Source organism: Sorex araneus, chromosome 3 (assembly GCF_027595985.1).
Source record: "Sorex araneus isolate mSorAra2 chromosome 3, mSorAra2.pri, whole genome shotgun sequence".
In the NCBI taxonomy this organism is placed as follows: domain Eukaryota; kingdom Metazoa; phylum Chordata; class Mammalia; order Eulipotyphla; family Soricidae; genus Sorex; species Sorex araneus.
This window is the reverse complement of record NC_073304.1, coordinates 220,799,648-220,815,136: the sequence shown is the minus strand read 5'-3', so window position 1 is coordinate 220,815,136 and position 15,489 is coordinate 220,799,648. Positions and strand designations below refer to the sequence as shown.

Sequence of the window (15,489 nt, the reverse complement as noted above, 5' to 3'; positions counted from 1 at the left end):
AATATGAAAGTTGTTTAAAGGTACTAATTTCATAAGTATCAAAATGAACAAGTATCAAAATACTAGGAGGTGAAAACTTACCATAATCTCCACGTAAAGAAAAAGGAACTGAGTCACAGAGCTAAATAAACAAAGCTAACAAATGACAAACTCGGGTAGTCTGGCTCCAGAAATCATGTCCATAGCACACGTTGTGACACGAGCAATAAAAGATAAGGAGAACATACTATTGTTAAAAAAAAAAGAGGCTGGAGTAAAGAGAAAACAAAGGTTAAGGAATTAAATGAACAGCTGATGGGATGAAGGATAGGTTGAGGGTGAGATAAAAATAGTGAAGGAAAGAGAGTATGAACAATTATAAGCAAAAGACTGGGGAAGAAGAAACAACAGATAAGAAGAATGAGGATATCTTTTGACTGACAAAAGATGAAAAAAGAGAGAGAATCATTTAACGTGGCCATGGGGGATGAGGCAGATACAGGAAGACATTGAAGCAAAGGCTTGCTACGTCAATAGGCAGAATGCAGAGATGAGAGGAAAGGTGATTCTTACAGTATAGTGAAGGTCCTATTGATGTTGGGCCCTGGCACAGGCACTCTACGGAGTCTCTTCTCTGGACTGAGACCGGTGCAGGAGAGGGTATCCTCTGTGCAGGTACAAAGCTCACATATGTTGAAGGTCATGTGTTCATTCTGTTGTAGTTGCTCAGGGAAATCTACATGTGCCTTTTCGGAAGTAGATCGTCCAGAAGATAGGGCTGAAGAGTGAGTCAGGGAAGCTGTCCTTGATGTTTCTGGTTGTGGCGTTTCGTCCAAAGTTATAGATGTCTGTTCACTCAGATCTGTGTGTTGATGCTGACCCTGTTCTGACAGCAATCCCTCTGTGGGGGTTGTCAGAGTGGTACTTGTTGAAACTGTTACCTCAGCTTTCTTTGGGGCCTTTGAAGACGGAACTCCAGTCTCTTGCATGGTTGGAGCTGTAACTGACCTGCCTTCAGTGACAGGAACGTCCTTGTTTATAGGTGGATACGTGACTTCACTCAGGTTTGAATGAGGACTCAGAGATGGTGTGATAGGTGTCACATCTGAGTGTTCTGTAGCACTGGTACTTGTCAGGGTTGTCGAGGGTTTAGTCTTCACAGTGCGTTCCGGAGTTACAGTTATATATTGGTGTGTAGAAGGTTGATTTTGATGAGAAGTCTGACCTGTAGTCTTTTGTGTGGTTGGAGAAGGTACTGTCTTCAAAACCCCCAGACTGGGTAGAGCTGAAATCTTAGTGGCGATTGAATGAGTCCGCACATTCCCTGTTGGTTTTGTCACAGTGTGCTCTGTGGGAGCGGTAGTCTTCTTCAGGGTCGTAGAAGCTTTACTCTCCCTACTTGGTTCTGCCGTGAGAGTCGTGACCCGGACTGATGATGGATGCCGAGTTGATGCTGAAAGTGGTCCTTCCAAATGCTCTGAAGCCTGAGCCAAAACGATATCTGTTGGTAACTCTGAAAGATGAGTGAGGGTCTCCTGCACAGGTGAAGAAATTTCCATTTTCTCAGCAGGTTCCTTGTCTGGCGAAAGCTGAGTTAGAGTCTGACCCAAATGTAGAGCTACCATCTCACTCTGGAACTTCTGTGTTTCAGAAATGGTTGATGATACAATCTGCCAGCCAGATAATTCCATGTTCTCAGAGAGGCCTGGAAATGAAGCCTGGACCTCTTGGGATGGAGGTTGAGCCTGGACCTCCTGCTGAACTGAAGGTTTGACCTCATTTATGACCTCTGTAGTTTCAGAAATAGTCACACCCTTAGGATTAGAAGTGACACTGGGCAAGTTGATGTGTGGAGCTTTACTGTGACTTGGAGATGGAATATTTTCTTCAGAATGAGGGAAAGGGTGAGTGACGGATTCCTCAGATGGCTCAGGAGACTGAGCCTGCATCTCCTGCTGGACTGAAGGTTCATCCTCATTACTGATCTCTGTAGATATGGAAAATGTCACACCAATAGGTTTAGCACTGACATATGTCAAATTTAAGCTTGGGGATTCATTGTGACGTGAAGATGTAATAAACTCTTCGGGATGCAGAGGTGGATTAGTGACAGATTCCTCAGATGGCTCAGACGGCTGATCCAGGGCCTCCTGTGGCACTGGAGAAGATTCAACCTCATCACCAACCTCTGAAAAAATGGAAAATGTCACACTCAAATGCTGAGCAGTGACATGGGGCAAGTTTAAGTGTGAAGTTCCATTCTGATTTGGAATTGGAAGATTTTCCGCAGGATGAAGAAATGGTTGAGCTTCCAACTCCATAGAAGATTCAGGAGGCTGAGCTAGGGATTCCTGCTGGATAGAAGATTCAGTCACCTCAAGGATCTCTGGAGCTTGAGCCACTGCCTCCTGCTGTGTGGCAGAGTCACCCTTAGGGCTCTCTAGAGGCTGAGACTGGGCCACCTCTTGAGCTAGAGAGTGTTCATTCTCTTCACGGGTCTCTCCTGTGTGACTTAGACTTAGGGTTTCTGGCTGGGTTGAAATTTCATCCTGCTTGTTGACTCTTGGAGTTCCGGTAATCTGCAGATAGGCAGGTTTGATGATGACAGTAGATATATTTGAAAGATGGGCTTCTTTCTGGACTGGAGACAGTTCATTTGGCTGATGATGCAGTAAAGACTGAGCTTTCAGACCTGACTCTGAAGACTGAGCTTCCACCTCCTGAGGTACTGAAGACCCCATTTCCTCAGGACCCAATGTAGGCTGAACTAGGATTTCTGGCAGGACTGAAGCAGTATCACCCTCTTCAGGGGTACTGGACAGCAAATCTAAGTCCTGAACTAAAGGTTTCGATTCCTCAGGAGATCCTGGAAGTGCAGCTGGGGTCTGTTGTGTGCTTGCTGAAACTTCAGCTTCCAGGGCCTTAAAGGGAAGCTGTTCTAGCTCTTCAGAGGGTTCTGGATGCTGGGACTGGGGTGAAAAGGATTCAGTCTTGTGAGGGATCTGTGGGTGTTTCTCTGAATCTCCCAGTACATCCAAGGGTTCTCTCCCCTCGGGATAAAAGATATCCATACTGGAATCTAAGTCCTCATCCTGCATCTGTTGTGGTCGATGATGAGGTTTCTTAGACTTTCTGGGAGTTCCAACTGTTAAGTTAAAAGAAATTATATTGGGTTAAAGCCCACTCTTGACCTTTGTAACCTCGCTTTGTTCTGCTTCTGTAACCATGCTTATGACCCTGAACTGTATATAATAATGTACTATGCCTGGGTCCTGTCACATACATCCTGACATCTGCCTGTCGGTTGGGCTGGAATTCACGTATGTACCTAAAAGATAGGGACCCGCTCACAGAAGGAGTTGCTGAGAACAAGGAGCCCAGATAGTGACTCCGGTCCCACGGCCCAGCAGATAGTGAATCCGGCCCAGTAGATAGTGACTCCGGCCCCTGACACAGAGCCCAGATAGTGACTCCGGTCCCAGGGCTCTACAGAAAGTAACTCCTGACGAAGGGCAAGAAGAATGAAAGAATGTCTCCAGACACACGAATCCCAAGATAGTGGCTCCGGGCGAGGCTACGTGACTAACGTGACTGGCCTGGAGGACACAAGCCCTATAAAAAGGCTGCCCTAACTAGCACAAACCGCTGCATCTACTAGAGGTGCAGCCCCCGCATGTTGGTCTGAATAAACTTTTGTCTTGCAAGACTGGCCCGTCTCTGCTTCTTGCGGCTCCGGACCCAACATTAACTAGACCCTCCCTCCTGTTTGCAGGAGAAATAATAAAGTTTAGTAGTTTTGGAACCTGTCCACCTAGAGGTGGAGCAGGCATTTCAGATGTCTGATCTTCAGGTTGATCTAGACCTGAAGTTGGACTTGTACTTGTCCCTCTAGGAGACAAAGCTAGAGGTGGACTCTGATCCTGAGTCCATCTTATCATTGGATCAACTGGGAGCCTCTGATGTGTTGCCGGCTGGTCATTCAATCCCTGGTGTGGAATGGCAAATCGATGGGACGCAGAGGGCAACCCTTTACCTGAGTATTCATCCCGGATGGGAATGAAACCTTTAAACTTCTGCGGCGGGAACAACATCCGGCCAACAGTCGAGGTGAAACGATCAAAAAACCCGGACTTGGCCCGGGGTTGAAGGGCATGAGGGGATTCAAGTGCAGGAGCACGGGAAGGAGAAATCCAGGGCTTGGGGACGGACGGGTCGGGGATCAGCAGGACGGGGTGCAGAATCTGCGTTAGGATCGGAGCTCCCAGCAGCCATGCTGGTCGCCCTATTAACACAGATATTATATAAATTCGTGGCCAGGACAAGTCCAAGCGACTAGAGGGCAGGCATCCTACCCTGCGGCCAGCCATTGTGGCAGCCAGGATAGGCGGGCGAGCGCCCTTATGCACTGTGCAACCTTAGCAACGACACACCCTTAGCAACCCCGCGCCCCTCCCCCGCAGCCCCTTTATGCTGCCTTGATGCAGCCCTTATTGGGTAACCAGCAGGACCCAGACTTTCCTTTCTCCCTGAAAGGCACCAAAGACGTCCAATCAGGTCCTCTTCCCACCTCCTCTGCCCAACTCCAGCCTCCCCTCCCCACCCCTGCCAGCCAAACAGGACTGGGACTGCCAACTACTCTGAGCCAAACCCCGTGGTGGGGGTGGGGAGGGGAAGGAACAGTGTGTCCCCCATTGGGAACACTGGCGAATTCAACAGTACTAGTCCAGTTGTGGTGGTCTTGGTGCGTCCTCCTCACTACTGAAATCCGAGACACATTCTTCCTCCCCTGGGCCATCCTGCTTCCAAGAAAGCTAGCTAACCTGCAAAAGGAGCACTACTTAGGATGGATGGGGGTTCCCAAATGTTCTCATTACCTTTAAACTCTCAGTATCTCTGATTATTTATCAGTCCCTGAGAGAGGGGATAGCATGGAATCACTGACCCAAAATTTTCTGAAGGAGGGCTCTGGGGCCATAGACAGTTTATTCTGGGAGACCGACCATAAACGAATGAACACTCATATACACTCCTTTACACCGGCCTGGGGCAAATCCCCCTTTCTTGCATGGAGCTCAACATTAATTCATAGAGAAAAAGTAGCAAGCCCCTTTCTAGAGGGCTGCCTGCCTGTCTAGCACTCCTGGAGAGACCACTGAAGACCTTAACGTCAGAATGTAACAAGGCTCTCTTGCAATACTGTGACTCGCACCCATTTAACTTTCTTCACAGTCCTTCTTCTCATGGATTTCAGTTCTCATTATCTCAGACTTCTAGAATAAACATTCTATGAGAAGGGGCTACTTCCCAGGGTCTAGTTGAGTAGAGACCTTTGAATGGAGTTTGTTCCAAGAGAGTCCTCATTTAGGGATGGATGTTAGTTTTCTGAATTCTTTGGCATTAGAACTAAATGTCTTCTCATGTTTCATAGTAAGGTGGATGTTTTTTGTTTGTTTGGGGGCCACACCTGGAGGTGTTTGAGGTTTCTCCTGGCAGTGCTCCGGAGGCCATGCAGTGGCAGGTATCAAACCCAGGTCTCCCTCACGCACAGTCCATGCTTCAGCCTGACGAACTGTGTCTCAGACTCCTAAGCTAATCTTCTTAAGACCCAATTTTGGGCGTTTGAGGTTTTCTTGATGGGTTTGATTTAAACTATTTTAAAAATTATTTTTCAAACCTAGGTCAATAGTTCAAAAGATTGAGCACATGCTTTGCATGAGAAAGGTTTGAATTTGCTCCCTACCATCACCTGGTCCCTTGAGCAATACAACAAGTGATTATTACAAAGAGCCAGGCTGGGTAATTCCTGAGCACTGCCAAGTGTGAGCCACGCTACCTTCCCCCCACACACAAAAAATTATTTTACAAAGAAAAAAAAATTTCAACAAGAGGAACACAACCACCTTTTCTCTCCTTTTCTTTCCCTAACCTTGGAAACAAATTTTCTGACTATGAGCCAAGTTAATTACATTTATCCAACTCCAAATTTGTTACCAATGATATGAAACACATTTTGTTCCACCCCCTCCACACCCCCATCACTAGAACACACATTCAAATAGTGCATTCATGTGTTCTCCTGGAAATTAGTAAATTAATTCCTAATTTGCAACACAGTGCAATTGTTTAACAGAAAGGTTCTTTCATAAAATATTTCATGTAAGATATGCATGAGATGCTGAGCTCTAAGTACTTGAAAAAAAAAAAACGTAACTTTTCAAATGCTCTAACATAATCACATTTAAGGCCCCAAATCACTAGGATTCTTTTTAAGGGGAGTTCAAAAAGTTATTTGTCTGACAGAACTCAGAGGGCACTCAGAACTCTCCAAATTTCAAATAAGGGTTTAGAACCAACGGTCAGGACTTCAGAAAAACTCCAGAAATTCCCTCAAATACAGTTTTAGAGTTTCATAGTTTCCTGCGGATGATAGAATTGACTACATATGCTAAAAACTTCCAAAATCTGCTCTTTATTCTGAATTACAGCCATCCAATGTATGTCATCCTTACATTTTTCTCTTCACATACTTTGAATTAAATCACGGAGTCCTTCAGTTCTGGCAACAGTGACTTCCTCAAAGGCCTATATTCCACAGCTATTTTACCACTTTCTGAAATAAAGTTAACAAGGAACAATTCAAAATTATTGTCTAAAATGTTCTTTCTATGAAGGTAGAGCACAATGATACTGGGTGTGTACTTCCTTTATACATCCAATAATTTTATTTATTTGTTTATTTATTTATTTATTTATTTATTTATTGCTTTTTCAGTTACCCTGTGATGCACAGGGGTTATCCTGTATCATGTACTCAGGAATTACTCCAGGCGGTGCTTGGGGGACCATAAGGGATGCTGGAAATCGAACCTGGGTGGCCGCGTGCAAGGCAAACACCCTACCCGCTGTGCTATCACTCCAGCCCCTCCAATAATTTTAGTTTTAAATCATAAAATAAGAACATTTTCCTTTTCAATGCAGACATTAAGTTTGGTTTTTTTTGTTTCTCTGTTTTGGGGTCAGACTCATGGTGTTCAAGAATTTTACCCAGTTTGGGTACTGGACCGATAGCATATCAGGTAGGGTGTTTGCCTTGCACGCAGACAACCCGGGTTTGATTCCCAGCATCCCATATGGTCCCCTGAGCACTGCCAGGGGTAATTCCTGACTGCAGAGCCAGGAGTAACCCCTGTGCATTGCTGGGTGTGACCCCCCAAAAAAACAGAATTTTACCCACTTAGTACTTGGGAGTCACTCCTGGCAACGCCGTGCTGAGCTGGAACTGAAACTATGCTTCCTTTATGCCAAGAATGTGCCCAGTCTGCTGAGCTATCTCTCCAACCCACTTCTTCTTTTATTTCTTTTATATTTTGGGTGTGGGGATCATATCCTCTGGTACTCAGGGGCTATTGCTGGCTCTGTGCTCCCTGGTGGTGCTAGAGGGGACCATATACCGTGCCAGGGATATGCTAGGTAGGTGCCTTGGCTCCAGTACCATCTTCTTAAGCTCCCATTGTTTTTTTTTTCTTTTTGGGTCACACCAGCAATACACAGGTGTTACTCCTGGCTCTGTACTCAGGAATTACTCCTGGTAGTGCTCAGAGGACCATATGGGATGCTGGGAATCGAACCCGGGTTGGTTCGTGCAAGGTAAATGCCCTACATTGTGCGATGGATCCCACCTGCTCCACCGCCCCCATTGGTTCTTAAAGATTCTTCTAGTTGATAGAAATTTTACTAGATGACCAAAGAAGTCACTTTTACTAGAAGACTTGCCCAGACTTCAAGGCTGAAGTCAACCCAAAGTCTACTCATGTAACTATATAAGGTCTCTGACAACTTAAAATTTCTGCCTCTAAGACTGCAGGGCTACATCTGGCAGCGCTCCTGGCTCTGCATTCAGGGATCACTACTGGCAGTGCTCAGGGTATCATATAGGATGCCAGGAATCATACCCTGGTTGGCTGCGTGCAAGGCAAGAGCTACTACCTGATGTTCTAAAACTCCAGCCCCACGAAAATTCTTCCCTTAGATATTTGCAGAACTGTTAACATCTAGAATGCTGGAGGTTCCGGGGTTCCTGGAGAAGAAGGGAATTTCCTTTTCATTTATACAATGTACATGGTCTCCTACCTCCAAACAACATATGATTGGGAGTACCAGAAGCACAGATGTCTCCCGTACCAAAGGAATCTCCAGTTGTATGGGAGACAGACAAGTAGAGCAGGGTGCTAGGGAGTCAGGGAAACCTCACCAAGCGCTGAGGCTTCAGTGCAGATATTAAAAGAAGTTGGGCTCAAAAGAGATCTCACTAGGCTGGGTACATGCTCTGCAGACTACAGGTTGCAGTTTGATCCCAGTACCAGATGGTTCCTGGAGCACAAAGCTAGGAGTAGCATAGCTACCACTGCCAGATATGATCCTAAAACCAAAACAAACTAAAACAGATGACCATAACCACACTTTTCTGAAGAGTATTCTTAAAGATATGTAAAATTATCTTTTTAATAGCCTAGTTCTCCCTCTCAGAGAACCTGGCAAGCTACCGAGAGTTTTCTGCTCGCATGGGAAAGCCTGGCAAGCTCCCTGTGGCGTATTAGATGCCAAAACCAGTAACAATGATGGGTCTCATTCCCCTGACCCTAAAAGAGCCTCCAATGCAGCACCGTTGGAAAGGACGAGTAAAGAGAGGCTGATAGAATGTCAGGGCTAGGACGAATGGAGACGTTACTGAGACCGCTCGAGAAAATAGCCAATCAACGGGATGATGGTGATGATGATGAAGACCGCAGGGCTATAGAGCAAAGAGAGCAATTCTGTTTGTGGATTCACTACTGACTATTCAGTTTCCTTTGGGCATAGCCAGTAATATTCATCGCACTCTACAATTCCGTAAGAGGAGAAAATTCAAAAATCTTAAATAGTATGACCACTATTTTTGTTGTTGTTGTTGGGGGTCACACCCAGAAGTGTTTAGAGTCTTCTCCCGAGCTGTGTACTTGGGTTTGCTCCTGGACACTCATGTGTTGCCAGGAACCCAACCTTGGCCTTCTACATGTACAGCATGTGCACGAGGCCTCTCAGCTGTCTTCCTGGCCCCAGCAGAATCACCGTGAAGGTTCACAATACATAGTTGGTGTTACACAGGATCACAGCCACTCAATATGTCAGTGCTGAAAACCAACCCTGAGCTGATTCCAGTTATGTTTTCTCTTCAGTAGGAAATAGTAGCAATAATTGGAATAGTTTGTCCACTGCTAAATTCTAGGTATGTTTTAAGTATTTGACTTTTATCATATTGCCCATAAGTTAAGCTAAATGACAAAGTCAAATTTTTCAGAAAATTACAGCTTAGAAATACCTTCACATATCTGAATAGAAGACCTTCAGTTGCCTTTAAAAAATTTGACAGAGGGGCCAGAGTGCTTTTACAGTGGGCAGGACATTTGCCCTGCATGCAGCCAACACAGGTTCAGTCCCTGGCACCCCATATGGTTCCCCGAGTCCTGCTAGCAGTGGTCCCTGACTGAGGAGCCAGGAGTAAACCCTAAACATCAGCAGGTGTGGCCCAAAAAAACAAGAAAAGAAAAAATGAAAAAAGGGAACAGTTAGTACTTAAATAGAGGACTCTGAAGTTTATAACCACTATACTATTCTGCTTTATTGACAAGCAGTTGAGAAAGAAGAATTGGATCAAATACTCTCTACAATCTAAACTATTCTACGTTTATACATTGGGGGTAATTGCTGTAATTATTTTTCACAGATTCCACAAAGGACAAATTTGAGACTACTTCTGAAAAGCATCTAGTGACTAAAAGAATAGGAAATACTTATATTTCCATTATTTTCATTGTAATTGACTTCTCAAAATCAATTTATTTGCTCTTCAAAGAAGAAAACTCCAGTACTTCGAGGACAGACAAGAAAAGTCTTACCTAAAACCACAATGAGCAGTTTCTGAAATGCATGGGACATAGCCTTTTAAATAGCAAACTTCTGAGTCATCTTTCTTTTCATACGGAATGATAATAGTCCTAAATCTGACCAAAACAAATAGATTTACCATGTCAATATGTATAACTGATTTTTATGAAGTCTAAAAAGAGAACTGGGACTGGAGCGATAATACAGCAGGTGGGGCATTTGCCTGTACGTGGCCAACCCGGGTTCGATCGTGGCATCCCATTTGGTCTGCCCAGTACCTCCAGGAGTAATTCTTGAGTTCAGAGTCAGGAGGAACCCCTGAGCATTACTGGGTGTGACCCAAAAAATAAAAAATAAAAATAAATAAAACAAAAAAAAAAACCAGAGAACTACATCATGATCTTAGTGATTAAGGAAGGCACCACACAAAGCTATGTGTCAAAGGCTCTGTGGTAGGTATATTCTTTTTTTTTTTCTTTTTGGGTCACACCCGGCAATGCTCAGGGTTACTCCTGGCTTTGCACTCAGGAATCACTCCTGGCGGTGCTTGGGGGACCATATGGGATGCTGGGAATCAAATCCGGGTCGGCCGTGTGCAAGGCAAACTCCCTATCCGCTGTGCTATCTCTCCAGCCACTGTGCTAGGTATATTCTGTCAGGGCTATTATCATACATTTTTGCTGTCTGATCTATTCTGGACATTCCTGAATCGGTCAACTAGAAGGGAGAAATTAGTCAAGATCATGGCACAGAGCTCACACTGATGATATATTTCAAATGGGCAAATGGAAGCTAGACACCTATAGACTACTCTACTATAAACCAGGAACTTGACATACCTCACAACACCAATATTTCAAGAGTAGCACTCCACAATTGATGGCGTTTAAAGTAGAAGGCAACCAATCTTAGAGGGAAACATATATAAAAGCACAGAAGGCTCAACCGTTAACAACATGTCAGTAAGCTTTATTGAAGGGCTTAATAGTCCCTGGGGGAAATACAAAAATATTCACATACGTTCCTCTAAGGAAGCTTTTTTGGAGCATTTTTGGCAGTTGATTCAGAACAAACAATACAAAATAAATTCTTTCAGTTCTGCTTTGGGACAGGGGTTCGGGTTCGGGATGGAAACATCCAAAGTACGGTGGTAGGAAGGTGTAATGGTGGTGGGATTGGTGTTCTAATATTAAATGTAATCAAATATTGTGAATTACTCTATAAAATTAAATTAAAAGAAAAAACAGGAGCTTGAGAAAGGGTTGGTAGTGGCATAGATGAGCTGGTCTCTCCCTAAGATTCACCTACCAGAGGCTGTTCCAGTTCTTTCACTAACAGCCCTGCCTTTGACTGTATACCCTAAGCCTACGTGCCATAGATTCTGGGGGTAAAAACATTTGTATTAGTTTATTTCATTATCTAGATGAACATTTTTCTGGGATAACAGAAGATCACACATGATTCATATTTGAAAGATTACTTTGGAACAAAGAAGATTCTTACCCCAAATAGGAGAAACATTGTTCCCATCTCCATACCCCTAAGCTTCTTGGTAGAAAGACAGCTCTAAAATTGTGAAGTTCAAGGTTCTGTCAGAGTGATAGCACAGCAGGTAGGATACTTGCCTTGCATGTAGCCAATCCAGGTTTGATCCCCAGCATCCCACAGAGTCCTCTGAGCACTGCCAGGAGTGATTTCTGAGTACTGAGCCAGGAGCATCATCAGGTGTCCCCAGCATACACCCCCTCCAACCCCTCCAGAAATTCCAGTTCTGTTGGCTATTACCTAAGATTTAAACAAGTATTGCTAAAAAACATCTGCCCAAGGCTTTAGCAGCTTGGCAAGGAGAGGGCTATTTCTGATATATCTGAAAATATGATGAGAGAGAAAGAGAGAGAGAGGAGACAAGGAGAGAGAGGAGAGAGAGAGAAAGAGAGAGATAGAGAATGAGTTCTTACGCATACCCTTATTCCAGTCCCCACAGAGACCTTCCAGTTTATCCAAAGTCTCGGCTATGCCAACTCCAGGGCTCTTGCAATCAAAAGATGACAATACCACCTCTAAAGCACAGAACTTCACACTTTGCTTCTGAAGTGGTGCCACAATATCTTCGTTTTCCCTTTCTTCAAGGTCAGAAAGATCCTGAAGCTGTTAGGATTTTAGATTAAAGGTCCTTCTGAATATCTCAATGTAGATTTTCACTGTCACTGTCACTCCATTGATCATCGATTTGCCTGAGCGGGCCCAATAACGTCCATTCATCCTAGCCCTGAGATTTTTGCAGCCTCTCTTTACTCGTCCTTCCCAGTGGTGCCGCATTTGAGGTCTTTAGGGTCAGGGGAATGAGACCCATCATTGTTACTGTATTTGGCATATGAATACACCACAGGGAGCTTGACAAGGTCTCTCCCCCATGCAGGCAGTAAACTCTCATAGATTGCCAGGTTCTACAAGAGGGAGAACTAGCCTATCAGATGTCCCGTGGCCGCATCATGGCCGCATGCTTCTGGGAGCTTGGTTTTATAGTGTGGATGTTCGGGACTGGGCCTCTTCCACCCAGATTCTCCATTTTCCAGTCGCTAGGCAGTCATACCCAGAAACTGCCCCCAGCTGCCGTATAATCCCATCAATGTAGATTTTAAAATGTTTAATTAGAAGTAATAACTAAATTCCAGCAATCCTTGCCAATAGTTGAAGTAACCTGTGACTTCAACAGTAAGCAAAACTTTCCATGAACTACACCAACCATGCACATGCAGAGCACACAAGTGTTGTAGAATATGGACAACACGTCAATTCACTGAGATCTTTACTGACTCTGGGGTGTGACCGATGCTCAGACACTTTCACTTAGACAACTCCCATCTGGCAGGTCTGTCGGTCCTCAGGGCCCGCTGGGGTCACACCTCACAGTGCTGTGGAGTCATGAAGTACTCAGGACAAAAGCCAGGGCCTTGAACACGGCGGGCACAGGCTTTGCACTTGAACTCTATCTCCACTTCCAAAGCTGACAATCCTTTCAGACCATCCATTGAAACCAAGATAGCATTTTGCCAGTTCCTGGCATTGGGAACATTTTAGGGCAAGTGTCCAATGCTGAAGTGGTTTATGTCTGCTGAGACGAACCTAAAGACATAAGAGACATACTCAAGGATAGGAATGACTTGCCACAGAGATCTAATTCAGCCGACCAAGACTTCTCAATACAAGTTTCATAAAGTGGCTGTGAAGAGCAAATCAAGCAAACTTTGGTGGTTGCTCTTGTTTCAGAGCCATACTCAGCAGTAATCAGTTACTCCTAGCTCTGTGCTCTGGGTATACTCCACATGTTGGTTGGGGGAATCTATGTGTTGCTGGGTATAGAACTGGGTTAGCAGCAAGCAAGGTCAGCACATTAACTCCTGACCTATTTCTTTGTTCCTTAAACAGTTTAGACATTATGTTCATACTAAAGACTAATACTCATTATTTTCAAGCCATGGTACTTTTCTGCATTATTTCCATAGTCTCTGATTAATCTGAACAGCTGAGTCTATGGTCACCACGGAGGGGTGCTCTCATGTCTGATGAAGGCGCAGGCATGGAGGAAAGGACGGGGAGTGAGAATGAGCTGTAAGACAAGGAGTGAGAAGCCAGTTCGGGGAGTCAATCAGAGAAGGTTTAGAATTATCAAGTGAAAGGTTTGAAAAAAAATTCTCATTCATATATTCAGAGGCATGGGAAGTGTGGGGGGTATATACGGGAAAACAGCGGATCGGCAGACCACTAGGTTCTTACCCCCATCCCCTCCACACCCAACCCTGCACCACCAAAACTGAAACGAACCACAGAAGAATGGAAATGGGCCAGACAAAAGAATGGGACTAAAATGAGGCCCAAGTGAGACGGAATTCTGGAGCTGGAGACCACGGAGCTGGGGTGCACGCCAAGGGAAGGAAGTTTACAGTGGGAACTGGGAACTGGGGCTGGGCATCGGGAATGGTTGGCTTAAGACAGAGCGATGACTCTGGCCACGAGTTCCTCCAGCCAACAGGACTGCCAAGCGCACACGTGGACCCCATCAAAGCCCAGAGGAGGCTGGGAACTGGCTCTGACCCTGTCAGCGAGTCTCTTCCTGCAACCAGCCCTGGCCTTTCTGCAGCAGCAGCCCTGGGGGACAGGCTGCCTGCTACCCGGATTCTGGGGGACACTCTGCAAGGCAGCGGGAGGCTGGTGGGTGGGGGCGGCTAGCTGCCAGTGTAAGGTGCCCCCGCCCAGCACTGCTTCCCACGGGGCCCCTGCCAAGTGACGACCCACCTTCAGCGGAGAGAACTGGAAGAGCGGCTGCCGGCCGCAGGCCCCTTGGGCTGAGTGAGCAGCGCGCGCAGAATAAAATGACCGCTGCGTAAAAACCGGCGGGGCGGCCACAGCGTTGGGGAAGACGCGCACCGCACACAGAAGGCGAAGCGGGAAAAGGCTGCAGACAGAGAACGATGAGGGGCCGCCGCGGTCACCCACCATACAGTCTGGCATGCGAGGCCACCCTCCCCGCACACGCCCCGGCCCCGCGCGGGGGGCCACATCCCCAGCACGCTGCACTCTGCAAGCCCCGGGTGCAGCAGAGTCGCACGGCCACGGGCCGAGGTGCAGCAGCAGAAAGTGTCGCGGCGAGCTGACAGCCACGGTTCCCTTGGCACAGTGCAGGGCGCGGGGCCACGGCGGGAAGTGGGGCTCGCGGGTCGCCTTTCCCGGAACACCCCGTCCTGCCCTCCGGACCCGGCTCACATGCAAGGCTTTGACCGTGGGGTCAAGGCTCAGCTCCCACACCAACAGGGTTTTGTCACTCTTGCTGGGAACCGTGAAAGGTACCACCTCAGCCCTCCTCGGCTTCACTGTGCCTGAGTGACCAGGCTCATGGCGGCACTGCGCCTGCGCTTTTTCAAAGGGGGCGCGCCCGAGGGGTGGGGCGTGCTGGGGGCGGGGCTACTGCGGCCAGGCCCACAGCCCACAGTGTGCAGGGCGAGGTGCTAAATCCCCACCTTAGAACTCCATGGAGTCCAATCAGCACAAGTCTTTCTTGAAGAGGCCAGATGGCTAATTTTCTTTCTTTTTTTGTTCTAAGAGTTGTTCGTAGTAATTGGTTACGTTCAATATTTCAACACCAGTTCCACCTCCGTTACACCTTTCCAACTACCTTTATTTTGAGTTTTCATACCACGACCCAATTCTGTCCAAAAAGATGTTAAAGAATTTGTTTTGTATTGCTTGTTATAAATAATTGACTAAACATGATGCAAAACGGTTTCCTTAGAGGAAAGTGTGTGAAAATTGTATGTCATCTTGTTACCATTGAGTCCCGGGATTAGAGACCAGAGAGCTAATTTAAGGACCTAGGGGCAAGGACCTCTAGGAAGCAGCTGGTTCTTGTTCATCCTGGACACTTGGGTAGCAGACAGAGAGCACCACCTAGTGAAACTGGAAAATGAGGAGCACTGACTTTGTGTGGAAAACTACCCTGGAAGAGGCAAGTCATAAAAATCTTTGTGATTGGTAGTCCCCCTGAATCCTTAAAAAACAATTTCCTTCCTCCTCACCCCATCCCGACCC

At 46.1% G+C, this 15,489-nt stretch overlaps 1 protein-coding gene across 1 annotated transcript in view; it reads right to left on the bottom strand.

Annotated features, from left to right (window-relative positions):
- LOC129403297 (leucine-rich repeat-containing protein 37A2-like) overlaps window positions 1-15,489 on the bottom strand; it is a 120,296-nt gene that overhangs the window by 45,207 nt on the left and 59,600 nt on the right. The window contains exon 7 of the mRNA XM_055129978.1: window positions 553-3,124. Coding sequence (XP_054985953.1) covers window positions 553-3,124 — 2,572 coding nt within the window. The remainder of the gene's footprint in view (window positions 1-552; window positions 3,125-15,489) is intronic.